Below are 26,358 nucleotides of genomic sequence, written 5' to 3'. Positions count from 1 at the left end.
TCAGATCGAGGGTACAATGAAAACACACTAAAAAGGAAAGAAAGAATATTTACAAAATGGCAGACAAGAACTCTTCTCGTGTCCTCTATTATCATCCCCAGATGAAGGTGTTGGCAACCTCTATAGTGCAAACATGTCGGAATTGGAAGAGTACATCGGTAAGAGAATGTTTGAAACGGTCTCATATTTTTTATTCTTGTTGATCGCTCGTTAAGTATAGCAGTTTCTGGCGAAACGAAACGATGGTCGCATTATGCGAATTATCACCTGACTTGCATACGCATATGCCAAAGGATTATGGCAGCTGCACGCAAAATACTGTAGTTGCTTCAAAAGGTTATACATCTAGATACAGATAAAATACAATGTGTTAGAAGACTTCTATAGATTACCGGAGTGCGCTTTAGTGATACAAGTAGATAAATTGTATTTTGAAAAAGTAGCTTCCCTTTTTCTACCAATTAATTACACCCAAATACTGAAGCAGGTGTAGATTTATCCACATACTAGGCTTTACAGAATGACAGCGCACTCGTGCTACTGGTTTGTCATTTCATACTGAAGTTCTAAGTTGCAACCAAATCTACAACTGAAGTATTTTAGAAAAAATTATGTAAAAAAAGTTTACATGCAGTCCCGCATGCAGTATTCACAGTGGCCAGCCAAAAGGCTTCGGAGAGGAGGGGGTGGGGGCAAAAGTTAAAAGTCTAGACCATTGTTTGTCTTCTTTCAGAAAAACGGCCAATTGACTCATTATATTGCCTTTTGTCAACTGTACAAAATCTGCATTATTGAATTGACACAAATTTTTTTAATTATGGTTAAATCAGTTCTAAATGTCTGCATACCTATTGTTTTGTATGGTATTCTAAATTTCCTGCCAGGTGGTAGCATTCAGTGAGAGACACGCAGTTTCAAATAAGTCCACCATTATTATTTGGTTTTTTATTTGAAATGCTGTGTATCACATTGTTCATTGGTTTACTGGAACAAATAGCCATTCAGTAACTGACACTTAACATTTATACAAATTACAACTAAAAAAGTTTGAGGTTGGTTTGTATCAAAAAAGAAAAATCTCTCAATTTCCTCTTTGAATCAATTTACTTGAACTTCTTGTTTTGACAGCCTTTAGCTATGTTTCTAGGGTGATGAAAGAATCAGACAAGGTATTGAGCTTAAAGATACAATAAAATGGGAAAAGTTCCCTGATGGATGGCCAAATCTTTTCATTGAAGATGTCAAGAAAGATTGTGCTGGCCGGGATGGTAATTTAAATTGATTATGATATACAAGTTGTAAGATGCTGTTTAGGGAAGATTGTAAATGATTGATGTTTTACGTCTAGATTTATGTCAATATAGTCATGGGGTGCAAGAGATAAGTGCAGACAGCTTTAAAATCTGCAATATCGCATATTTTATGGTGAAAACAGCTCTTGGGGGAAGCTACACTGAGTTTATCAAAGGAAGGAAATATGTTTGGATTGAAACTATATTAAACTGTTTTGATTAGAAAGTTGGTGTTTAAAAGCCTTCAATTGATAATCACTCTTATTCAATTTTAGTTATCTTTCTTGGGACTCTTCATTCTCCTGAGCTACTGTTTGAGCAACTTTCTGTTGTATACAGTTTACCAAGGTGAGTCTTGTTGTAACAAGGGCAAGGTTTGATATGGTGGCCCCGATTTAACTTTCACTGTCATAGAAGTCTATAGAGCTTCTTGATGTAAATTACACACAATGGAATGTAGACAAGCCAGCAAAATCCTTTCCAGATAGGGGTCTAGTGCCAAAAGGTACTGGTTGCCATTGTTTCTTCCCTTGTGTTTTCTATTAAATGGGAATCCTAATGAAAATACTACCAGATTATTATGGGAAAAGCACTTCAATCCTCAATATGTGTGCTCACAATCATGCACCCAAATCAGCTGAGATCTAATTGGGTCCACAATAGGCAAAAATATGATGGTTTAGGCTTTGGCTTATTAATGTGCTGTTATCGCATTACCATTTTCAGAGTAAATAAAACCCACAGTTGCATGGCCAATGACCAGAGCAGGGCAATTCAAAAAGAAGAGACATTTGTTAACTACATCCTGGCCATCCCTTATTTGATTGTTTTCAGGAAGGTTTTCAAGTTTAATTTAATGAATGCACACTTGTCTGCATTCTGTAAACATGTCTAGACTCTGCTCTTAAAAGTGACAAATATCACATTGACTGAGGCCATCTGTTACCTTTTGAGATTAATTTCCTCAACTTCTCTCTTCTTTTTTAACTATTTGTTTACTCAAACATAGATACTTGGCCCATTCTGTTACATTTATTATGCCATATTTCCCCACTGGAACAATGGAGCGAGTGGAATTAGAGGGTCAAGTTGCAACAGCATCGGTTAGTAACGATCATTTTATGTTTTGAAGCAATTATATCTAAGAATTGTACTTTGTGGGTGATCATTCTTTAATTTTCAAGTTTTAGATTATTTAAAAGCCATCTAGAATCAAACATGAACTGTTATTATCAAATTAACAAAATACGGTTCATTAAAACTAAGCAAGCAACTATGTTTGTGGATGACATTTTTCGATGCAGATTGATGCCAACCATTCACAGATACACATCGTGACTGCAATTATTTTGCTTTGCCTTTACAAAGCGGGTTAGTTCATGGAAAAAACTATTAGATACATGCATATTTTACATATTTATTATGAACCAATATGTTCCTATTTTGAAATCTCTCCCTGCTTATGCTTTTCGTTAAAAGATTATTGTTTTATTCCAGACATTTGCAAGACTACTATCAGCTACACCACTTTCCGGCAGAGGGCCTTGTCAACTGGTTATGTATGACATTCACGCTTTGCAGGAGCGGTTCTACTTCTCTGATAGCATAATACCTCGGTAAGCTAACTACATGCCACAGATATAGAACCTAGAATAAAGAGCATTCAGTGTGAAGAAATTGAATCCTAGATTGGGTAATAGCGCATACTTATCTAGAAGTATCGAGTCTTGGATGGTGGCAATTTAGGATTCGTACAAAGTTATGCATCACCGTTAACTAACTCTTTCTTTATTTTATTGTCAAGCCAACCTACCCCCTAGCCAAACTAACCTATCCGCTGTTTTCATCACTAAAAGTAAGTAAAATTGTGAGTAACAGCTGCTATAATCAAGCTGCTTGGATTTCAAAACAATGCATAAGAGAAAAGGAAATCGGTTCCGATTTGCCATAAGGGCGCTATAAAAGAACTATTAAGCCTCTGCAATTTGTTTAATTCAAGAGACTCTAGATGGGGTGGACTTAAAAAAAGGCGCATATTAGAGAGGGGACTTTTTCAAAATGTTTTAGAGAGTCATAACCTAGTGGGAAATTGTTCTGTGGCTTTCAAAACTGTGCTGAAGATCTCTTGAGTAATTCATCAATTGAACTGTCATTTTCTTTTTTCTATTTTTTCTAAATTCTGAGCACTTGTGGGTTGTTTACAAACTGCACGAATGTTGCTTGAAGATTGGCTGGTGGCTGAAGAGACTTCTGTTGTTTTGTGTCACTCTCGAGACTGCCTAAGAACATGATGTTGGAAACAAATCATGGTGAAGCGAAGATCATTGACACAATAGCGAAATTCGGTTGTAGAAAAGAAAATGAAAAGCAGAGCTAAAGAGAACCAGCGATAAACAAGTTAAATTACTTAAATGGACTTACAATGAAGGAAAAGGCTTATGCTATAAACTTCTTGCGATTCAGATTTTAAAACTTTAATACACCATCTTAGACTGTTATTTTGCTTTGACTCTAAATGCCTATAAATGTAGTTAGAAAATCGCCGCCACAGGACACTTTGTTACCCTATCATTCAGGTTTGCAGTTAAGAGTTGTTTTCATACGACGCGATGTTCTTTCCCTTTCAATCTAAAACCTATTTCTCTAGTTCCCCTCTCGCAATGACACTAAAAACAACAAAGACATTTTCTTTTTTCCCTATTTTAGTGCATACCTTGAATTTTCGTTTGATTTTTAGAATTGTTTTTCTTTTTAGATTAGAATCAGCCATACCCCTATTACTACGCGAACTAAAGAATTCAGACACTTCCAAAATAACGATTGCCTTTCCAGACGAAGGCGCTTTTAAGCGATTCCGAAATATGTTTGACGAGAACTACCCCTTGATTACCTGTATCAAAATAAGGGAAAATGGAAAAAAGATTGTTAAGATCAAAGAAGGTAAGTAAAGTGATAGAGTATTCCAAAAGAAGGACACGATGTTATGTATATGATTAACAACACTTGTTTGATTCCAGGCGTATTTTTTGTAGAAATTCAAAACTCCGTTACTACATGAAAGGGTTTTTCCACCCAAATGAATATCACAACACAAAGTGAGGAAGTTTGGAGATGCAGCAAATGTGGTGATATAATTTGCTTTGTTTGCGGCAATTTTCTACTGATACCTGGCTTTGTAAACATGGTGGCTCTCAAGGCTGGTTTTCATATGGTGTAGTTCGTCGGTGATCGTCGCGGACGTTTTATACCATATGGAAACTGATTATCTGCGATCGTCTGCGATGGTCGCAAATAGTGTATCTGCGACAATCGCCGACGAATTACACCATATGATATCCAGGCAAACTGTTTAATTTGATTCTTCCTGGCCATAATCTTCTTTACTTTAGGATTACTTATCTCCGGGTTAACGGTCAGGATGTTTTCATCTGCTTCCTGGAAATCTTTAAAGTTTAAATCCGTGTTTTCGAATCTCAGTACGGGGGGTTGATTGTTCGTCAAGGCCAAGCGGTGCTACAATTATTAGTTTACTGAAAGGGTAATTTTTACTGGAAAAGGAACACGCTACATTTGGTATCCAAGACTTCGCTAACAGGGAATATTTCTCGCTAATCGTATTATCAAATGCTGGGTTTTTTGACGAACGAGTGACAGGTGTCAGTCGAGTTTTAATTTCATAACTTCTTTCGATATCTACTGCACACTTTTTTTATAAGAACCTAACCTCGGGATAAGTATTAAGCTTTTTAAGTTTATTGCTGATTCCAGCGCTAAAAATTTTTAAAGCTTCTTAATTACCACGCTAAAAGGGCTACTTTTTTAGAAACACAGCAATGTGAAAAGGTCACATGAAATAGAACAGCTTTAAAATGTTCTAAAGAGCTCTTCTTTATCTATATCAATTAAAGAGGAAATATGTGTCTAATCGTCGGATAGAGTCATTTCCACCCAACCTTTCAAATGAGAATCTTCAAGCAGTTTCTAAAGGTTGAGGGTGCTCAGTATTATGTTTTGTAAATTTTTGGTCATCCTAGATTCCGGTTTCTTTTAGATTGTTTGTTATAAAAAAAGTGAATGTAGATTTAAATTGAATACAATTTCATTCCAGGTCAGGCAATGAATCGTCATTGTATCATAGTGGATGACCTCGTCATGACAGGGGGTACCCTCATTGAGTGCGCCAAGGTTTGTACACTTAAAAGTTATTGCAATTCCGTTTGTGGTTTTGCTTTTACTGGGATTTTCTATCCGTTTACGTAAATCTAGAACGTCATGGATTTGACTTCCCTTTAATTGGAGACTAAATGTTAACAGGTATTAGGATAGCTCAGTAATTACAGTTGCAGGTTATGATCCAAGGGTCTGTGGTTCGTTTCGAGTCACTGCCATGAATAAATTTGCACTAAGAGTAAGGAGAGTTGCTAGCTCCTCGCAAATTCTCATTATTGAGAGGGGCAGAAGAATGTGCGATAAACACAGCTTTTCAGTGCCCTAAAAACTACTTTAGGAAGCAATAACAAAAACAGATGCAAAAAAATTTATCATAAAGTTGGAAATTGGTGTAAGCGAATAATTTCAGGGTTTCCCGAAGGGGGACCTATTTACAAACATACATGGCTGTGGCAAGTAGATTGGCTTGATCTGGGCTTCAAGTATCCGCCTCAAATTATTTCCTAACAAATTATTTTGTTATCTCCACGATAGAAACTTGGATCAAAATCGAAACTGTCAACGTGAAAGTTTCGGAAAAGCTTTAAACGTCGGAAAACGTTTTTTGGAAATAAATTTCGAGAATTTTGGACAAACATGAACGAACATATGGACTTATGATTTATTAGTGATACTAGAATTTATGTTTAAACTAATTGCAAAATAGGTGTTACAAAATATAAGTGTAAAGAAGGGTTGGAGATATTTAGAGTTTCACAGTGGAAGAGCTTATTAAGGGTTTATCATAGGATACCAGACTTTTCATAACCTTATCATAAAAAAAGCGCGCATCTGAGGAAGCCTTTCCACTAGCCCGGATTTCAACAAAACCAGGTTAAAAGTGATCCGTTTTTAAAGTGAGTCAAACGGCACTTTTTTCGACCCGTTTTTAATCCGTTTTGATCGTTCCCACTAAGCCGGGTTAAAATTTGTTCAAAGTTAAATAATCGAAAACGTACGGAAAGTTGTAAGAGAAATCAGTATTTGCTTCAATAATCCTTCAATTTCCATCGTTGTAGGCTAATGGAATCAAACACGACTTCGATTCTGATTTAGATTGTAGATTATTTCATAACAGATGGCTGCCCCGGAAATATTTTTTTGGACAGGTTTACACATAGTTGAAGTAAAATGGAGGGCTGTCATTATACCCTTCCCAAGAAAAAAGTGTATTTGGGTTGTGACACCTCCGTTTTTTTAATGACGATTTCATATAATATTTCAAGATCAAATCATATTAGACATTAAAACAAGTTTCTGCCATGCTATAATCGATGCAAGGTTTCATCAACATCTTTATCAGTTGGCCGTGGGTGCACCAATTAGTGGACAGTCTGTTTCCATCCTTCCCAGTCTCCAGCCCTTGTCAGAGTAGGACCACCTTCTCCACTCTTCCCCTTCTCCCTCCTCTCTTATCTTGCATTCCTATTTCCATCACTGATCTTGCTGTTCTGCTTCCCAGTACAATATGACCAAAGTACTTAAAATTCCTCTTTTTCACCAACTCCACCACTCCTTCTGGCTCATGTTTGCAAATTTCACAGATCTTATCTTTTACCCACCCATTTGTCTTTCCTTTCCATGATATTTCCATCATTCTTCTGTATGTCCTCATTTCAAATGTTCGAAACCTTTAACCATCCTGTTTACTACCTGTTCAACTCTCACAACCGTGTAATAGGTTAGGCGTCACAATCGATCTCATCAGCAGTATTTCTAATGCAATGCTCTTTGCTCGCCAGATGTTATCCAGCTTTGACAACCATTTGTAGCCCTTCCAATTCTGATTCTAATTTCTTTTTCTGATTTCCAAATGTCTACTTTTGTAGATCAAAGTATGTGAAGTTCTTCACTTGTTCCAGCTTTACCCCATTCCACTCTCACATCAACACCTTTTCCATCAATGTTTTCTTCTTTTCAAAAAACCATCAGCTCTTCTCTGTGCTTATTTCCATTTCAAATTGTAATCTCTCTAATACCATTTTAATTCTCCTATATCAAATCAATTTCATTTGCAAACCGCAGGTTCATAATCCTTCTTTTGGCACACTTGAAACCTCCTTCATGATCATCTAGTGCATCTGTCATAATTCTTTCCAAGAACAGATTAAACAAGACTGGTGATAGCAAACAACCTTGGGTTACTCCAATATTGTTTTTAAACAATTCACTGTAGTGATCACCAACTAATTCCTTAGATATTGAACCTTCTGGATCCAAGATGTGATTCCTTCGCCAATGTTATTCTTTCTCATGGCATGCTAAAGTGTCTCATGCCAAACTCTCCTTTCAATGCTAGGTTTTATCCATGTCTGAATTATCTTCAGCAGCACTTTTGAAGTCAGATTGGTAATTCTGTAGTCTGTACATTTTCTGCTGTTTGCTTTTTAAGGTCTTGTAACGATCACAGACTTTGTCACCGTTTAGAGCTCAGGATCTCCATACACAACTTGTGTATAAATGATTAATCTCCATACACAACTAATTTTAGATGTTCCTCGAGTATAAATGACATATTAAGAAATTTTTTCTTTGGATCCAATTCAACTTCAGTTATCACCTTGTTTTTCCATTTACAGGTACTAAAATCAGCTGGAGCCTCCAAAGTGAGTGCTTATGTCACACATGCAGTCTTTCCTAAAGATTCTTGGAGGAAATTTCAAACATGTGAGGTGGCATTTGAAAACTTCTACATCACTGATTCAATTCCACATGCTATAGAGATATCTAAGAACCGACCGTTCACACTGCTATCGCTGTGTGATGCCATCTCTAATGCTTTATTAGGGTTTGACCTATTGAGAAACTAAACACTTCATTTTATGATGAGTTTTGTGGATGGGGCTGTGCCAGTGATCCACCAATAGAAATATGAACTGCTTGTATGAACTTAAAGTTTATAACAAAATTATCCTCTATTAATTATCATTTAACTTATACACATATACACAGAAGTTATGTAACACTCATATTCTGGGCTTTATACATCCTTAACCTATACAACACCCCTTTTCAATGACACAGACATACTACACCCCTTCCCCGATAAATGCCTTCAGATGCTTCAAAACCATTAGGAAAGTTAGCATTGAATGCAAATGTAGCCTTTAAAAAAACTAAATGGACTCAAGGTGATTGAAGATAAAGGTCTTGAAATCAAAACCTGTGATCTAAGATCCCATCATTCCACCAAGTAGACTACCAGATAATCTTCATAATGGACTGTAATATTCTTCTCCTCTATGCATACATTCATACAGTGACACCTGAAATTAATCGAATTTATTGTAGTTTCATATGCTTTTATAAAATTGAAATTTAGTTTTTTATTTCTATGTAGATTTAATATTGGGATATAACATTGATTTTGTTATTTGTTTTGCTAATTTAGAGCTTGTTTAGTTTAGAGATAATTTTAGTTGTAAACTACATATCTAGTTACATGGACTTTTTAAGTATTTAAATTTAAAGAGATATTAAATTGTAACCTGGAAAAAACTATCTGGTATATATTAAATTCTTCGAATAAATGAATTATTTTAAAAGACTAGTTAAGCTTATTTTTGAGCATATTGAGACATTTTAATTTAAGACCTGGTATCATATTTTGACTGTTGTCAGAATTAACAAAAGAGGTTTCTGAAATTGTCTTGTTGCTGAATTTTATCTGTTGTAAGAGGAAGATCTAATAAAAACCTTACATGACTATCCGTCTATTTGGAAAAAATTTAATTTTAGCATCGATAGTTGCGCACTATTTTAGACCATATTCAGTGCAAGTCAAAGCACTAGACTTATGGCTACAGATACATCTAAAAGTTTAAAATAACTGATGGTTGAAACAGAGGAACCTTATAACTTGAATCAAGTGCTGAGAGAAAACAAGTACAAACATGATTCCATTTTTTCATCGGTTCATCTGAAAACATTACTGAAAAGATATGTGAAGATATATCAGATGTACAAGGAATAGAAAATGTGAAAAGCTAGAAATCCAAATCTAAATTTGCTAAATAACATTCTGGATTACTATAACTTTTACAAAGACTTGTTTTTACTTTTACTGTTTTTACTATTACAGGAAAATGTCAAAGTATCTTTTCTTTCATATAGAAAGGTCTTGGCCTCTTGATAAATCTGTATGTTCATCAAAAGAAGAGGCATGGAATTGTGGTCCAATCTTTGGCCTTGATACAATTATTTCACCATCATCTTGCATCAAAAACGATCACTGACAGGTGTTAAGAAAGCAAATAAAAAATTTATATAAAAGTTGTTGTTAAATTAACCTTATATATTATATCATATAGTTTGATCAAAATTTATAGAACATTGTCACGATAAAAACAGATTGACATGGAAAGCAGTTTGACATGAGGGAGAGGAAGATAGATTGATAACCATGATAACAAAGTGACAGACAAGATAGTGTTCTGTGCTTTTCTGGAATTAAGTTATTTGAATAAACCTTTCACTAGAATTCTTGGTAATGGTAAGTCTTTTAAATTTATTCAGATTGAAATACTAGAATATAATGTTTGGCAAACAGAGGCCAGATAAAAATGAGTAAACCAGACTAATCATAATGAAATAATGTGTTTTAGTTTGCTTGCATTCAAGTACAACTGAAAAGTAATTGAAGAATATAACCATGAGCAAAAACAGCACATAAATTCCAGTTCTCTCTGAAAAAGGATACTTCTTCGTGTTCTTTTCTTGTACATGATTCTTTGTCCACATTCTCTACATCGGATAGGGTCCCTTGCTTTTATTTCATTCTCTGTATGGCATTCTATATACAAAAATTGTGTGTGTTTCTAGCTGAAGTATGATATTGTTCAACAGTTTCAAGGGGATTTCTCCAGTAAATTTTGGATCTTAAAACAAGGCCTGGTTATTATATCTTCAATGATTTTTAAGCGTAACTTATTAGTCAACATAGCTATGTTGTGTGGAAGGAGGATGATCCTAGGCTTGTAGAGTTTAGTGAAAACGAAAGAGCTTACAAATATGAAATGTATATGAAGGACTGTGCCTATATATCATAACCCAATTACGAATAATTCCTCCTCTCTCATATAAAAATAAAACTGTTTATTGATGCATTACAAATAACTAGTCATTGTTCAGTAAAGATCTTAAAAATGTCATTACCACCACATATATAGATCATTGCAGTTTTCATAGCAGTAGCATTTTGTGACTGTGTCCTTGCATCCATTTCAAAATCTTGGAGCAGAAACAGTCTTCCACTTTTATCTTATCTTTTTTCATTCGGCCTAACAGATCAAATACTCGACTCCATGTGCTATTGACACTCAAACTGAGGCTACGTCAACAGGCAGAAAGCGTGCCAAAATGGCAGAGAGGGTGTGCGAAGCTCCTGGGTGCCAAAAAGTTGCCAAACTGCAGTGCCCAACATGCATTAAACTTGGCATTGTCGAAGGCAGCTTCTTCTGTCAACAGGTGGGTTAGGTATCTACTCTTTTGAATGAATTAGTTCACTGATCTCTGCCAATAGGCCTAATTAATGAATCGAAACGACAAACTAAACTCTATCCTTCTATGCTACCACTTGGAGAGCGCTTTTTTGAAAAAGCTGTGAAAGCTTTTAAAACATTATAAGAATAAAGATCCATTGACTGATGAATTACTACCTAGTGGACAGTAGTAACCATGAACCATGATTCTCCTCAACATGCTTCCCGAACCACAGCTAGTTTTGTTCACTGTTCGTATATCTAAAAGACTCAACAGCAATATCCAGAAATCTAAGAATAACTATTCAACCAATTTGACAAATGGGATTATACCCTGCTGTTTATTGTAGTTAAGAAAATATGGAATCAAGGTACAGAATTTTTCTCTACACTACACTAAAATCATAAACAGTGTGTATTTGTTAAGGAGGAAAGCTTTTAGTGTACAGACTAATTTAACCATTCATCGACAAACTTGTTGTTTCCAACCTGACGAGTCCTGTTTAACATGTAAAGAAGAACACAGAGCCAGAGAAGAAACAATGTGTCTCTTGCGTGTCTTGATTCTAACTGTGCTGAATTGACTGACTAAAATTACTTTCAATATGCTTATATATATACAAATTGAAGTGCTAAAAATAAATGTGCTGCGTAAGGATGTGTTAAGTTGATGTAATGATGATGCAATAGAGAGGGAAAGACCTTGGCTTGGAAAGGCGTCAAAATGATTTAGTTGATTGAAGCTGTAAACAATGGAAATGTCCTATGGTATATGATGCTGTTAATGACACAAGGGGATGTCATGGTGATGACATGATCAGTGAAGGAGTGAGAATATGGCCTGTTTTACAATATTAAAATCACTACAAGCTCAAGTGCAATATCAGGTGTCCTGGAGTAGTTTGTTATTAACCTCACTCTGCGCTTACTGTATATAAATGACATGTAGATTTTCATCAGCGAAAAATATCATACATGCCAGTGTGTTACAAGAATACCCTTAAGCATGCACTTGAAAGTTAGGAACAGTTTTGCTCTTCTCTACTCAAAATTAAAGGAGAATTTTTCAATTCATCCTTTTCCACTCTACTCCAAAGTTTGCAACTGCTTTGGATGATAACGAAAATTTTCTCTAATTTTTCTAAATAAATCTGCAATCCATGCACACAGTGAATAACACTTCTCAGCACTTTATGGTACATACCATTTATATGGTAAGTCATGCATTCAAGATTATATACCTTAACAAGAGAAGTATGGATAGGCATGAAGGCAAGAGGCTTTTGCAGGCAGGGAAAACTATTGTTTTTGATATGTTTGTCACAAATTGCATTAGTATCACAGCCTCTGCACACTTTTGGCTGGCAAAGGAGCACCTTAATTTTATATAATGGGGCCTTTAGTTGCTACCTGCATATATCAGCTAGGGGCCTCAAGTGCTGGTCAGCATTGCATTGCAAACATGTAAATTAAATTTTAAGCTTTTGTAGTGTTGCTGTAGTGAATTTGTTGCAGAGTATTGTTAAACAAAATACAATTGTAATGAGAGCAAGAATGATCAATTTTTCAACAATGTTTCTGTTATGTCATGGTTTTTATGTTTTCCTTAGCAGCATGCAAAACAATTTTGATTATAGTAGAAATTTTTGTTCAATAGGAATGTTTTAAAAGCAACTGGAAATCTCACAAAAGTATTCACAAGAAAGCTGAACCTGCAGGTAAACATTTTCAGCAGTTTTTTTTGCATTTTAAGGAATCTGAACTTGACAAGTTCCTCATCATTACTGATATACTTCTAAAAAACTGTTAACAATAGATCAATGGTTAAACTATAAATAATTTCTCAATGAGATTGAGGGTTTTACCTTTGTTAACCTTTCAACCAATTTTTAAACTTTTGTATTCTAACTGGATTGAAAATGAAACTTTCTCCTATTCTTTGATTATGAAAGCTGTATTTCATCTTTTGAAGCTCAAAATGGTGTTGTTCAGGAAGATGATAAATCAACTGAGAAGTATAATCCCTATCCAGGATACATTTACACAGGAAAACTGAGGCCCTTTCCTAAGGTATGTCTTACATTGTTTTATATATCAAGATCTTAGTGTTTGACAACACCCTTTGACTGTCTCAGTGCAATCGGTTCCCCTGAGTTCAAACCTTCCTTTTAAGGAAGTTCTTGTCCTGATAAAAAAAGGCCTTGAAAAGTGTGGCCTTTTGGAAACAGGAATCAAGCCTCAAAAAACCTATGCCACTATTTTTTGTAAATTGCGTGATGGAAATTCCTCTCATTGCTTTTATTTTATTAGAAAAGACAGTATATTCTCATGTAGTGTGCCCTGTAAAGAGGCATTGAATGTTTAGAGCCATGCTAGCTGCTTTGATCTCACTCTGAATATTTGTTTGCATTTACTATTCAAATGAATGCCCAATGAATGCAGCCCAAATTCATAATAATAATTCCGAAGCATAATTTTGCTAGAGTGTTATGGTCCTAGCAGAGACTTCACATTTGATTTAAATGAGTTTACACTTTTGAGAAATATTATTAATAATGATATTTGTAATCTATACTTTGTTGTTTTTCTTAACCTTTTTTCACAAAAAGTGGAATTTTTGGGCAACACACTGATATAATTGTTTTGCACAATGTTTGCATGCAAATTTTGAAAGACTTATTCTGTCCATTAAGAATTTATTCTGTCTTTTACAGTCAGCAAAGCGAACAGTCCCTAGTCATATTCAGAAACCAGACTATGCAGATGATCCAGAAGGTGGGTGTCCTACTGCAATGCATGCTTAATTAGCCCAACCTCAATTGATTAACTCACTCTCACCTGATTCGTCTTTGCCCCATTGCAAATTAATCAAAATAGAATCAAATATTGCTTTGTCTTTGGTGCTCGACTACACAATTCTGCCGTCTCCCCCTAAAACGTGAACATCACATGCTGACCCAAGAAGTGAAGAAGATAATGCACACTTTGAATGCAAAGTCTTTTTTCCATGGGGGATGATACTTTTCATCCTCGATTAACTGGTATTTTAATATCCAGAGGATGGTGAATCTGCCGTGATTTGATAAATTTCTTTAAACTTTTGGGCTTCTACTCTTCAACCCTGTCTTGTGTTAACTTAGCTTAATAACAAACAGACGGACCTTTGGCATGTTCTTCCTTCCTTAGACATATGTCATATAAATGGTTAGGGTTAGTCAATAAATGTTAGGGTTAAGGTTAGGGAGAGGGTTAGGGTTTCGGTTAGTTAGGATTGGGGCAAAGGTTATACGTTAGATGTATATCACTCCTCAACAAAAACCTTTAATAGCAAGACTGAGACAGTTTTATTTGAATGGCATGCAAGCAAAAAGCAATCATGACACAACACCTTATTTTTCTTGCTACTTTTGTTAAGGTAAAAGCAGCTCTTTGCATCCATTGTTGATCAATGAAGACCCTACCCGTTTCATTTAATTCGTACCGTTTCGTATATATGCAGTAGGTCATATGCTATCTCATTTTCAGGCTACCCAGCGAGTGAAATGTCAGTTAAAAGAAGCACATCAATCCAGGTCTTAAGCCCGGAAGATTTGAAGTCAATGAAGGAGGTTTGCAAGGTGACTGTCTTAATTTTAGGATTGTTTGGGTAATTTTAGCATTTAATGGCATCTTCCGACCAAAGAAACAGTCACTCGCATGTTTTGAATTGAGAAATCTGTTAGGAACCACTGTCATTTCCCTGGACAACGAAATAGACAAGTTTGTTTTGCCGTCAGTTCTCTCCCACAAGGCCACCCTTGCATATTGGACTTTCATGAAGGATCCACTGGCTCCTCTCTCTGTTACATAGTATCTTGTGTTGCCGCAATATCCATCTCTTTACTTCTCTAACGCCAAACCAAACGAATCACCAGAATTCTCCAGGACATATTACATTTCAAATTACCGTAAGATGCCGACTTTACCTTAATGAACAAACATATTCGGCATTGATAACAATGTAACTAAATAAACACCATGAGGCACTGTCTTGCCGTTTGGTATGTAAAGTGGGATAAAGCTTAAGGACACTTACTGTCAAACGTAAATTAAAGAGTTTGCACAAGCTGTTCTTTAAATATTTTGCATCCCTTTTTTTTATCTCTGTAAATCTTAAAGGGTGGACATTTTTCTGCGGCGATAACATTAGATACCTCGTTTTCACAGCTTTTCCTGTAGGTTTTTCAAAGTTCCCTTCCCGATCAAAAGCAAAATTAATCAGCAGTCAGAGGCTCTCTTTTATAAACTCATAGACCCTTTAATTTGTATATTTCTAACATGTTTATCTTTGCTACGTAATTTTTACTCTGTGAAGCAATGTTCATAAGTGTTGCCTTTTTACAGTTGGCTCGTGAAGTTCTTGATATTGCTGCGAAGGCAGTGAGGGTTGGCATAACAACTGATGAGATTGACAGAATTGTCCACGAGGTAATTTTTGAATTAATTATGAAAAGAAAAACAAGTAGTTGTGAAATTTTGCATGAACAAATAATATGCATCCATAAAATTGACATAAAAGTTATGCATCCCGAAACATTACAAATTTTACCATCAAGATATCAGATAATGATGAGTGGAGAATAATGACACACTGTATAAACTTTGTAAGCGCCACTGAAACTGGTGTTTATACATATGGCATATGGCATGTTTATACTGTATAAACTTTAGCGCATTTTAGATAACCTCCCAGGCAAGAAGGTCTCCCTTTAAGCCTTTATTAAAGAATAGTCAAGTAAATGAAATGGCCGCACTATATTCACAAACATAACCACGGAGCCAGGATCGCATTGGCTTCTCTACAGTATCTCCTCCTCAGTAACGCTCTTCTAAAAGCGTTGCTATGTTCAAAACATGACTCCAACTGTATTCCTGCACTGAACTGCAAGTTGTGAAATGATTTCATTTAAACACGTTTTGCACAAGTATCAGTAGCATATATATCAGTTTTCACTGTAATTTATTCTTGTTAAGTCTATTTTAGTTGCCAATTGCTCTTAACTTTCCAGGCCACAATCGAGAGAAATTGTTATCCGTCACCACTTAATTACAGCAGATTTCCAAAAAGTTGCTGCACGTGAGTATTTCTCATGCGCTAACGTGTATTTTCTTGTTTGTGGAAGTTTGCCCTATAATATTTTCTATTTTGATGGCAAGTTGTCACAAAATTTCGTGGTACAGCTGAAGTTCATTACCAGTTTTAATGTTGAAATGTTGCTCTTTTTATGTAGAATATAAACCTAAATCTAATAGAAGATAGTAGATAATATATCTACAGATGAAATAAACATTACAGCCTACTGGTCTGTAATTTACTGCTTGTTGTGGTTCAAGCAGAGCTGTACGTAAACACTATGGTGTGTATATCAACTGTATCTTACCATTAGGTTATAAATGACAATTAATACAGAGTTGGTGCAAAAGTCACAACATTAGTCTATATCTGCTTATCTTTTTTCAATTTTCAGAAAAAATATGTATAATGCCACCTATTCAATGAAAAAAGAATCTCTTCACATCCATAATAAAGTTTTACTTAGCTTCAGACTGAATTTAATGTTTTTCCAAGAGTGCATAATTAACTAAATTTTTATATTTAGTGCTGTTTTTGTTTAAGGTCGGTCAATGAAGTTATTTGCCACGGTATTCCCGACAAAAGACCCTTAGAAAATGGAGACATAGTAAATTGTAAGTGCTGTTACCTTCGATTTTATCAATGGTAGCAAATGAAAATTTAAAATTCGCAATGTTAGACCAAATCGATCGCTTTATATGTACTCTTAGATAATGACACGAGACGTTTGATATCCAAGTGGCTTCACTGTGCTTCAATAAGGGCAGATTAATGGTAAATATTTTAATTCAAAACCGTTTCTTCTGGGATACCCTTTAACAGGAATGTTCAACTAAAAGGGCATTTTGTGAATAACTCATTTTCTTGTGTTGATTCGAAAAGAGAGGCGGCAAAGATGAGTATGGACGTATTGTGTATTTTAAACGTAGGATGGAGCGTTTGGTACGGAGGTACCTCTAGGTTTAGAAATGAAGACTTTATAATATTTTAGCTTGCTACGCTAATTGCTTTTCAGTGGCGCTTACAATAGATAAATGTGTTTTTGGAAGCTAAAGACGTCTTGCTACTACATGCATAATTTTTTCATAATTGATTTTATGTCGCTGATATTGGTTATCAAGGGGGATCTGGGGGGAGGGGGGGTTTGAGGGGGTCTAGGCCGGTCATTGGGAGTGCCATTGCATAATTTTATTTTGCCTTAAGTAATTGTTATCATAACGATCATTCTTTTCAGCTAACAATGTAAGGCCAATTCTCTTTGATATTTGGGGACAACATCGTTTATTCTTCTCTGAATTATTATGTCGCAAGAAAAAGGTGAAAAATGTATTGAAAATTACTTTTAGTGGATATTACGTGCTTCTACAATGGTTTCCATGGTGATCTCAATGAAACGCTTTTTGTTGGAGATGTCGACGAGGCTAGTAAACTCTTGGTGAAAACTGCTTACGAATGCATGATGGCGGCCATAAATGAAAGTATGTTGAGAATTATGTGATATTCTGAATCCGTTTTACCATCCTGTCGAGCAACTTAGATTGAGAGCGTGGAGTCCTTTGAGTAACATCCTAGGCTAGATTCCTTTAGTAATTCTTTTCTCCCCATTAAAGATCAGTATTATAACTTACTGATCCCATTTCATTGCAAAACAAAAAAAGGCATATGGTAAGAGAACATAACTTTCAGGTTTTTGAATGCAGCGTTAGTAACTAAAACTGCCCAAACATTCATTAAATTTAAATTGCCCAAAATATAAAACCTGGGAAATAAGCAAATGATGTTTTGTGTTTATATTATTATCATCAATATTAGCATTTACATTATATTATGTGGCTTTAAAGTTTTTCAGGCGTTGCTTCGCTGTCAGACACGGTTTTTTCATTGTGAATAAAACATGTATATATGTAAAACTTGAATTAGCTTTTCGTATGTATTCTTATACCTTATGAGTAACCATATCATGTCAAATTAACGATTGCTTACTTTAGTTTTCTTTCCTTTTCACAAGTCCTGTATATGTTGTTTATTTTTCTTTAGTTTCAATTGTTTGTTTCGTTTCTTTAATAATTGTCTTTGCCTTTCTAGTTAAGCCTGGGGTTCGTTATCGGGAGCTTGGCAACTACATTCAAAAACACGCCCATGCCAACGGGTGTGCAGTCACAAAGACTTATTGTGGTCATGGCATCCACAGGTAAATCTCAATTGACTTTTCTTATCTCAGATAGTTCATAGACTTAAAAGCACTTAAAATATCGCAAGAATACAATCTCTATCAAATTTGACTTTTTACAGTTTTTAAGATCGACAATATGTTTTTGTTACTGAAGTTCTATTGCTTACTATACTGTTATTATAACGGAATTATTTGTTTGTTTCCTCAGTGAAAAACTTTTATGAATTTCTTGTTTAAGGTGCCATGTTACGGGACTTTTCCTTTTTAATTTATGGCCATTTTTGTATCTTTAGCAAGCACTAGTTTGGTATTTACAAATCTTATTTTCTTGAAGGTTGTTCCACACTGCACCAAACATACCACATTATGCAAGTAAGTTTAAACTTGATTTCAATCGGCCGGTAAAACAGCAAGGTCTTTGAAGAAATCTTGTTTTGTCTTCTTCTATGAATTTGTATCTTTTAAGAATATAGATCTAATCATACAAAAGCTAAATGCCTACAATCCTGAAAAAAGGAGTGTTTTCATCGTTCACCCATCACCGCCCTTCCCCCTCCCCTCCACTTCCCTCCACTTCCCTCCCCTCCACTTCCCTTCACTCTTCTCCACTTCCCTCCACTCTTCTCCACTTCCCTCCACTCTTCTCCACCTCCTCCACTCCCCTCTCCTCCCCTCCACTCCCCTCTCCTCCCCTCCACTCCCCTCTCCTCCCCTCCACTTCCCTCCCCTCCACTTCTCTCCACTCTTCTCCACTTCCCTCCACTCTTCTCCACCCCCTCCACTCCCCTCCACTCCCCTCTCCTCCCCTCCACTTCCCTACCTCCCCCCTACTTAATATTGATATATGAATCGCGTTCGCTCAGATTTTGTGTTCATGCGTTGACCTCAAGAGCTGTAAACCATGTAATATGCTCAGTATGTCAGTGTTACACAGTATTTGCTGTATTATCTAGAGAGTCAAATTAAATAAGTCCTACGTTGTAAAATTAGCAATTCGGCCTGTTTTTTTATATTTTTTGTATGTGATATTAATCATGATCTTTCACCAATTGTTAAAGGTTAACAGAATATCAATATTGTTTCAGAGAATAAAGCCGTTGGTATTATGAAACCAGGTCACGTGTTTACTGTGGAGCCAATGATAAATCAGGGTAAGAATCCTATACAATATAATGAATTTATTGAATGCTTTGTTTTATAGACAGGACTGCACGTTTATATAATAAAGCAATAACTTATATCATCAATGTACGCTGGCTAACTCTAGGTTGTTTCTCTAATTTCCTTTGGATCAGTGTAAATCAACTTTTTTGCTAAAAGAGTGGGAACAATTTGTCTCCGTTTGTTTAATGAGGAATTGCTAGAGCACCAATAGGATTATATAAACTTTACTTTTCTGCTGTAAAACACGGTATGAGATAATGAAAGTATCAGAATTGAATCGAATGTGAGAATCAGTCCATAGCCTAAATCTATACAAATAACAGTAGGCAAACATCCAGTGGATTTTAGTTCAAGAATTTGTTTATATGTATATCTGTGGATCTGATTGTGAAATCTGCGCCTCTTGACACACAATAAAGTTCTATGCAAGTGAAATTTTACTTTGCTTATGAGCTGCAAATACAATCAAGTTCTAATAATGGTCGCATGCTTCAAATATTAACATTTTATATTTTGATTTTGCTGTTTAAATTCCATAAAACTGATTTATGTTTGCTTGGCAGACGTTTTAATGTCATTTTGCTGCATGACCAGACACGTTTTTATTTTATTGTTTAAAAAAAACTCTTTTCGGAATAATCTGTTTGTTTTTTATTAAACTTTTCGATATTCCATCTGTAGGCTCAAAATATATATTAGTGACACGTTTTTCATATCACCTGTTTTATGAGGGAATTGTGTTGTCAAGCGGCTTTTTGCAGCTAATTCCCTAATTTCCCGTTTTTCAACATAAATAATTAAATCTTCAAAACTCAGACAGTTTTCAAAATACAGTCAGCGCTCGATATTTCAAGGGAAAGCAAAGTTTTCTAAATCATCAGAAATTCGAATCATAAAACGTTCTCTTAAACTGGAATATTTGCTTAAAGGAAATTCATTTTGTCGGAATGAGGAGAAATTCGAATTTCTAAACTTTAATTGCAGCAAAAAATTATCTATGGCAATTTTGAGTATTTAGACATCTTTTTGTATTATGTATCTTGCATAAATTTTATGAAAGCAATTCGTATTGGATTCTCAGCTTTCTCTGTTTCAATTATGGTCAATTTGTTCATTACTCCGGCGTGAGCAAATTTCATATTTTTACGAAACGTTTCTATACAAAAACTTGATTGGAAAGTTTTTATGACGCATGCTTCACGTAATTCATTTTTGGTCTCTCGATATGGTTGCAAATCAGTGTTCGATTAGGCCTTCGATTGCACGAAGCACCTTGAATTTTAACCTCATGATGACTGAGTCATTGGCAGGTTTGCCAAATTATTCAAATTTATAAGAAACAGTCAAATCAAAACAAGTAACACTCCATAATATATTTCAAAATTAATTCAGTAAATATATATGAAATAACAAAGCAACCAATGTAAGCCATTGTAGAACAGTTAAGCTGTTCCGTTTAAACCGTCAAATATGTTTCTTTTTTACCACACTGTAAAATGCTGAATATTATTCCCCTTGAATATAGCCCCCCCCCCCCGAGTAAAAGCCCCCCAAAAACTGTCTTTGAGCCGTTATAAGCCCTGGACTTATATTAGAGTTGCAACGATATTGCGATTGCGACTTTGATTCACTCTGTGTTAATTAGTAAATCAGCACAAGCTATTAAGAGCCACAGAAGAGCATTTATCATGCTCCTGATTATTCATAAAACATTCCTTGTGATCAAACCTAGGGGACATTTATAACATTGCATGGAAAGGGACATTTTAATTAGCAAAAAATAGACTTGCTTGACAAAACATTTTTAAATTAAACTTGTGATACACTAAGTAAATGTATTTACGAGAGAAGTATTTCATAATAACTAATAATAACATCCCTCATGACCTACAGCGCACTGAGTAAAACATCCTCGTAACAGACTCCCTGAGCCTCTTGTTCAAACTTGTGTAAATCACTGGATTTAGAACCGAATTGAGGTAGTTTAATAAGTACAGCGAATACGCAAATTTTATCTTTTGGTACTCAAACGACGAACCAGAAATGATTTCTAATGTGACGAATAAAAAGTAGGGTAAATTGCACAAGCAATGTATAAACACAATAAAAAATATGATCTTTATATATTTCTTCTGTCGAATTCGAAGGAAAACAGTAGTGAGTCGGACTGTTGCGCGCTGCCTCAAAAAAACCATTCTGTGTATTTGATGTGTCCCTGTGCATTTTCCAGTAGCAAGAGCATGATTACCGATGGTACGGTTGAAGCGCTCGTCTGCGTGAAACTCGCTCTCAGTTGGCAATGTTGATGCCTCAATCTTCCTAGACTGCTGTCTTGCATATGATAATAACCTTATATTGAAATAGACTGTTGCAGCCAAGAAAGCGAGGAATGTTCCTTCAAGCCAAAGGAAATATGGAATATTGATTATTTTTGGCAATACACAGTTCTTGATATCGAGCCGGTAGAACGGGCCTGGTTTTCTATGAAAGGCCACTCCCGATACGACTGGCAAAATATTAACAACTGAAATGCACCATATTCCTATGAGCAGTAGTCTGGCTCGCTTCGTGCTCATTTTGCAATAATATCGAAGCGGCATGCTGATATAGATATAGCGATCCAAGGTCATGAGGCACACTGTGCCCGAGCTTAGTCCATAAAACAAGGCAATGAAGATTAAACCGCCTTTGCAGAACTGGAATCCGCCATCTAGCATGATGCCTAATCCAGTCACAAGACCACCGGTGCACATTATGAGGTCGACAATAGCTAGATGCTTGAAAAATATATGTGAGCAATCGTCTGTCTGTTCTTGCCTATGGAAGGCCAGAAGAACGATAATATTGCCGATGATGCCCGAGGGGGCACATACTGACAAGAAGGTCAAAGAGACTGTTCGCAAAGCACTCATAATTCCGCAGCATATGTTCCTTCGAAGAATTTGATAGAAACTTGTATCATTATCAAATTGTCGCTGGTCGGTTCCACTTGAAAATTGTTATCTGCACCAAACAAAAATTTTTCCGCTCTAGAATAAAATCATAGCTCCAGATTTAATTTCTTTAGTTCAATGTTATTATGCTATACTACAAGCCATAGCAGGTCGATCGTAGAAGATATATTTCAGTTATTTTCATTTTATATTGATGGAATGGGTGTCAAGGAATAGAAATGTATTGGGACATTTTCAAAAACTGCTGCATAGTGGTATAGTGTGCAGCATGACAAGTTGACATAGTTATGAAATTTGAGGACAGTCGGAATATGTAAACGTGTTTTAAATGTTTGCAGATTAAATTGAACCGCTATACGGATATTCTGTGTGAAAGTTCTATATATTTTATGCTAAGGCGCTATGTACTTTGAGATATTTGTAGGTTCTTTTGTGACGAAGGTTTAAAAGTATGTCAAATACATTAATTGTCAGAACAGTGGAACCTCCAAATAACGGAAACCGTTCGGACCACGGTGTAACTATCCGTTTTATGGAGGTGTCCCTTATACAGAGGTGCCAATTGTTTAAATTCTACCGTTAATGATGATTTCAATGTAATGATATCTGACTTAAAATTGTCTTCAAAAGCAAAATCTGGTTTATCTCCTATCAACAGTTTATCACAAGCTCTTTTACTTTGCATCGATTCTTTAATGATCTTTCTGTTTTTATCAACCATTTCATTAATTTTTATCTTGCATTTGCGTAATCTGTTCTTAGCTTGAATATGCCTGTACATGGTCCTAAGCTTTTATTTCAAGATTCTTGTACGATCTCCCACCCTTTTACTTGCTTTTTATCATGTCACTTCTTAAAGTTCAGCGAAGGTATTTTTTTAGTTTCGGTCCACGATATTTCTGTCATTCAGTTTGATATACTGTATGCTAGATGTACTGTCATTCAATCCCCCATGCTTTCGTTGTTATGGCATTTCCTAAACTTTTTTTACTTTTTCCTTACAATCTTTTTTTATAAGAAGCAGTAAATTTGAGTTCAGGCTGACTGTTCTTAATTTTTTGAAAAATCTAAGGCTGAATTTTCTTAAGTTGTTCTTAAATTAGTAGGGCGTAAGCAGTGCGATTGCTAGCTTTTTCGCTCTAGGGAAATTTTCAGGCCACATTTGCAAACAAAGTGAGTGACACAACCTTCATTTGGCTGACAAGTTTGAATATTCACCGAAAAGCTCCCATACATGGCTGAAATCCTCGTTGTAAACCTTGTTCAAAATTGCATCATACAGTAGCTCAGTCTCAGCTTGTTCTTGATTTGTTCTTCATCTTTGACCAATTTTGAGGCTCGCGTTCTTTTAAAATTGATCTCATAAAAAAGAGTGTCATTTTAGTGATGTAACTCTTTGTAGTTGAGTAAATGTGTTTCTTACTTACCTTATGTTCGTACGGCTCGACCCTTTTAATATTTGTCAGAACAGCCTGTATACTATCTTGATCCTGGCATTCTCCACTGATCACTCGAAAATACTTTTATTACGAATACTATGTGTACTCGGCTATGAATGCTATTCGTCAAACCCATAAGAGTTAATCAAATGTGACCTTCAAAATACTTGCAGATTATTTGTGCCACGATTTCTTCTGTTACCTGTTGTTTGAACAGCTGAAGTCTTGATAAAAGCTATAAAGCCTTTTCCTGCTTCAAGTTTCTTCCTGTGTCATTTTTCACCACCTTTATCAAACATTTGATTACTGTTTTCGTGATATTTGCATGAAATCAAATCATGCAAAAAGCATCAGTTTTAACTGGCTACACCTTTAAAATTCTCTCTGGGATATTGTTTAAATTCTGAGCAAATGGATGCGAGAGTTTTGTCCGGAAAGATGCTATCCAAATTGGTCGTGCTCTTACTGTCTGAGAGCTTTTCTTTAGACAGGGATTCTGTTAATTATCAACTGCAAATTAGTAGTCAGTAAAATTCTTTATTATAAACAAAACATGTGTTGAGTTTATAATGCTCTGTTTCCTTGTAGCAATACTAGAGCTTTCGGAAAACGTTATTTGTCGTAAAATTTTCTCTCATTTTATTCATTTTGATTTCGTCGTCCTTAACATGTTTCTTCATTGCGCATGTTCATTCGGTTTTTGAAATTGAAAACATGTCACCAGGTTTGAAATAGATTAGCCAATAAAAATATTAGATTTTAACGACATATTTTATTGGATTCAACCAAAGTATTGTATGTAAAAAACTTTTTTTAAAAAAAATTATCTTCATGTCTTGTGTAAGGGTAGATAGAGCTGATGATAAAGTGTTTTTTGTTTAGTCCAGGTATCAAATGATTTTCCCGCATTTGCGTTGCACTCCAGAATTAGTAGTAATGACAACGGGTTCCCTCTGGGAAGGGCCTCCATAACGGTTAAAAATTCCAGTATTAAATCCCTTTGTTCTTTTGTAATTAATCATTTTTGTCACGAAGAGCTTTATGATAATTATTGTTTTCATTGTGTTTAGCAGCGTGATCTCTAGTCCTAAATATTAGCACCAAAAATAAGAAAATTGTCGTTTTCAGTTTGTCCTTTCTCTAAAGATTAGCACTTTCGATGTTCCCACAGTGTCAGTTTCTGTATATGCTTTAACCGCCATACCTGTTTGAACGAGAATCCTTGTTTCCATAGGTACATGGAGAGACTCCTTATGGGACGATAACTGGACAGCTGTAACACAGGTAAGAGGCTAGCATTTCTTTCAACTGAGGGCAAAAGCTAAATATTCAAGTAGAAAGCCGTTGTGTGGCAACTTACAATTAAATCCATTTACATAGGCATAGTATAGGCCATGCCGTAGCTATCTAAAAATTAACTTGACAAGATATTAAATTATAGGCTTACCATTTGCACCGTTGGAACTTGGTTTCGAACACGTTTTCTCATTTTGGAACATCAAATGCCTCTAATATGAAACACGAAATATAGTATGTTGTTCTAAAAATGCCATTTGAGATGCGCTCGTTATTGATCTCTTCTTTGCCAGATGTAGTGTTATGTGTTCTCGTAATAGAAATCTTAAGGCATGTATCGTAAAGATTTCGTGTAATAGGGTTCTCATCATATGTGCCCCGGATTTCTTCATTATGCAAGATTAGCTTCAGAAGTCTAGAGCATATCATAGTAAATTTCTTTGCTCTCGATTCCAATGTCTTTGTATTGGTTGTAATGCAAAATAGTCAGAATAGGTGAAAACTGAGGGAAACCAAGTCATTTGCCGTTAATTCACCTCAAAGGATGGTTTTTAGTCCTAGATTATATTTCATTGTTGAGTTTTTGTTAACAATGATTGCCTTGAGCTGCATAGTAATGAATTCTAAGACAGACAATTCCAAATGTTAATTGTACTTTGATAGAGTTTTGTGTAAGACCAAAGCATCGAGCACCTGTCTAAATTTAGCCTGATGTTTCCTAAGCTCGCGGTTGACTAAATAGTCACATCAACTAACAAGGACACACAAGAGCCTTTTGCTGATGTTATGTTTTCGTTTTAGGACGGTAAAAGATCGGCTCAGTTCGAGCAAACGCTATTAGTCACAGAAACTGGTGTTGAAATTCTGACGCAACGACTTGACAATAATGGACGTCCACATTTTATGGATCAGCTAGAGGCCATGGGAGAGTTGTAAGTTGGGTGTGGCACCGAGGCTACTAGTTATTGTTACTGGTCATCTACAAGAAGAACCATACTAACATCATCATATACATATCGTGTTTTGCCGCCCGTATTCATTCGATAAAGGACTGAAAGATGTGGTAGTTTGACGCCGAAAGAGTCTTTGCCTATTGCAGAGCAATACAAGATGGTTGCCAACCGACTAAAGGACTTTAGGCGAAAAAAACTATTGTTTGTTGATCGTGTCTGATTTTTTTATGAATGTTGTCTTTGTAACCGACTTGCACATAAAATCAGGTCTCGCTAGTTCAGATT

The 26,358-nt window shown here is 35.6% G+C and overlaps 3 protein-coding genes and 1 long non-coding RNA gene across 4 annotated transcripts; 2 read left to right on the top strand and 2 right to left on the bottom strand.

Moving 5' to 3' along the window:
* LOC135689463 (uncharacterized) lies at positions 1 to 9,712 on the top strand. The gene is made up of 8 exons (XM_065206695.2): positions 1 to 158; positions 1,148 to 1,268; positions 1,568 to 1,640; positions 2,302 to 2,395; positions 2,790 to 2,908; positions 4,048 to 4,232; positions 5,401 to 5,477; positions 8,081 to 9,712. The coding sequence occupies exons 1-8, from the start codon at positions 57 to 59 to the stop codon at positions 8,309 to 8,311; spliced, it is 1,002 nt and encodes a 333-aa protein (XP_065062767.2). The 5' UTR covers positions 1 to 56; the 3' UTR covers positions 8,312 to 9,712.
* On the bottom strand, positions 9,548 to 10,796 carry LOC148960203 (uncharacterized). Its single transcript, XR_016145323.1, has 3 exons — positions 10,656 to 10,796; positions 10,201 to 10,293; positions 9,548 to 9,732 (listed from the first exon to the last, which is right to left on the bottom strand). It is a non-coding gene; the product is annotated as an uncharacterized LOC148960203 (long non-coding RNA).
* A 38-nt stretch (positions 10,797 to 10,834) lies between these two features.
* LOC135689460 (methionine aminopeptidase 1) lies at positions 10,835 to 26,354 on the top strand. The gene is made up of 14 exons (XM_065206691.2): positions 10,835 to 10,967; positions 12,639 to 12,699; positions 12,954 to 13,051; positions 13,696 to 13,756; positions 14,507 to 14,598; positions 15,365 to 15,448; positions 16,030 to 16,097; positions 16,638 to 16,708; positions 17,441 to 17,572; positions 18,180 to 18,285; positions 18,602 to 18,639; positions 19,353 to 19,418; positions 25,059 to 25,108; positions 25,922 to 26,354. Exons 1-14 carry the CDS (start codon positions 10,860 to 10,862, stop codon positions 26,054 to 26,056), a joined length of 1,170 nt encoding a protein of 389 aa, XP_065062763.1. The 5' UTR covers positions 10,835 to 10,859; the 3' UTR covers positions 26,057 to 26,354.
* LOC135689461 (alpha-1A adrenergic receptor-like) lies at positions 20,981 to 24,615 on the bottom strand. Its single transcript, XM_065206692.2, has 2 exons — positions 23,813 to 24,615; positions 20,981 to 22,460 (listed from the first exon to the last, which is right to left on the bottom strand). Exon 2 carries the CDS (start codon positions 22,341 to 22,343, stop codon positions 21,312 to 21,314), a length of 1,032 nt encoding a protein of 343 aa, XP_065062764.2. The 5' UTR covers positions 22,344 to 22,460; positions 23,813 to 24,615; the 3' UTR covers positions 20,981 to 21,311.
* Positions 26,355 to 26,358: the final 4 nt, after the last annotated feature.

The sequence above is a fragment of the Rhopilema esculentum genome, chromosome 5 (assembly GCF_057945365.1).
Source record: "Rhopilema esculentum isolate cy_ngs chromosome 5, ASM5794536v1, whole genome shotgun sequence".
In the NCBI taxonomy this organism is placed as follows: Eukaryota; Metazoa; Cnidaria; class Scyphozoa; order Rhizostomeae; family Rhizostomatidae; genus Rhopilema; species Rhopilema esculentum.
The sequence above is the reverse complement of the archived record's forward strand: the minus strand, read 5'-3'. Positions and strand labels throughout refer to the sequence as shown.

Excerpts from the sequence above, each read along its gene's own strand:
- LOC135689463 (XM_065206695.2), top strand. The coding sequence starts at position 57 with ATGGCAGACAAGAACTCTTCTCGTGTCCTCTATTATCATCCCCAGATG. Across the intron at positions 159-1,147 it reads GGAATTGGAAGAGTACATCG|GGTGATGAAAGAATCAGACA; the intron begins GTAAGAGAATGT and ends CTATGTTTCTAG. Across the intron at positions 4,233-5,400 it reads GATTGTTAAGATCAAAGAAG|GTCAGGCAATGAATCGTCAT; the intron begins GTAAGTAAAGTG and ends ATTTCATTCCAG.
- LOC135689460 (XM_065206691.2), top strand. The coding sequence starts at position 10,860 with ATGGCAGAGAGGGTGTGCGAAGCTCCTGGGTGCCAAAAAGTTGCCAAA. Across the intron at positions 13,052-13,695 it reads AACTGAGGCCCTTTCCTAAG|TCAGCAAAGCGAACAGTCCC; the intron begins GTATGTCTTACA and ends TGTCTTTTACAG. Across the intron at positions 13,757-14,506 it reads CTATGCAGATGATCCAGAAG|GCTACCCAGCGAGTGAAATG; the intron begins GTGGGTGTCCTA and ends TCTCATTTTCAG.
- LOC135689461 (XM_065206692.2), bottom strand. The coding sequence starts at position 22,343 with ATGAGTGCTTTGCGAACAGTCTCTTTGACCTTCTTGTCAGTATGTGCC.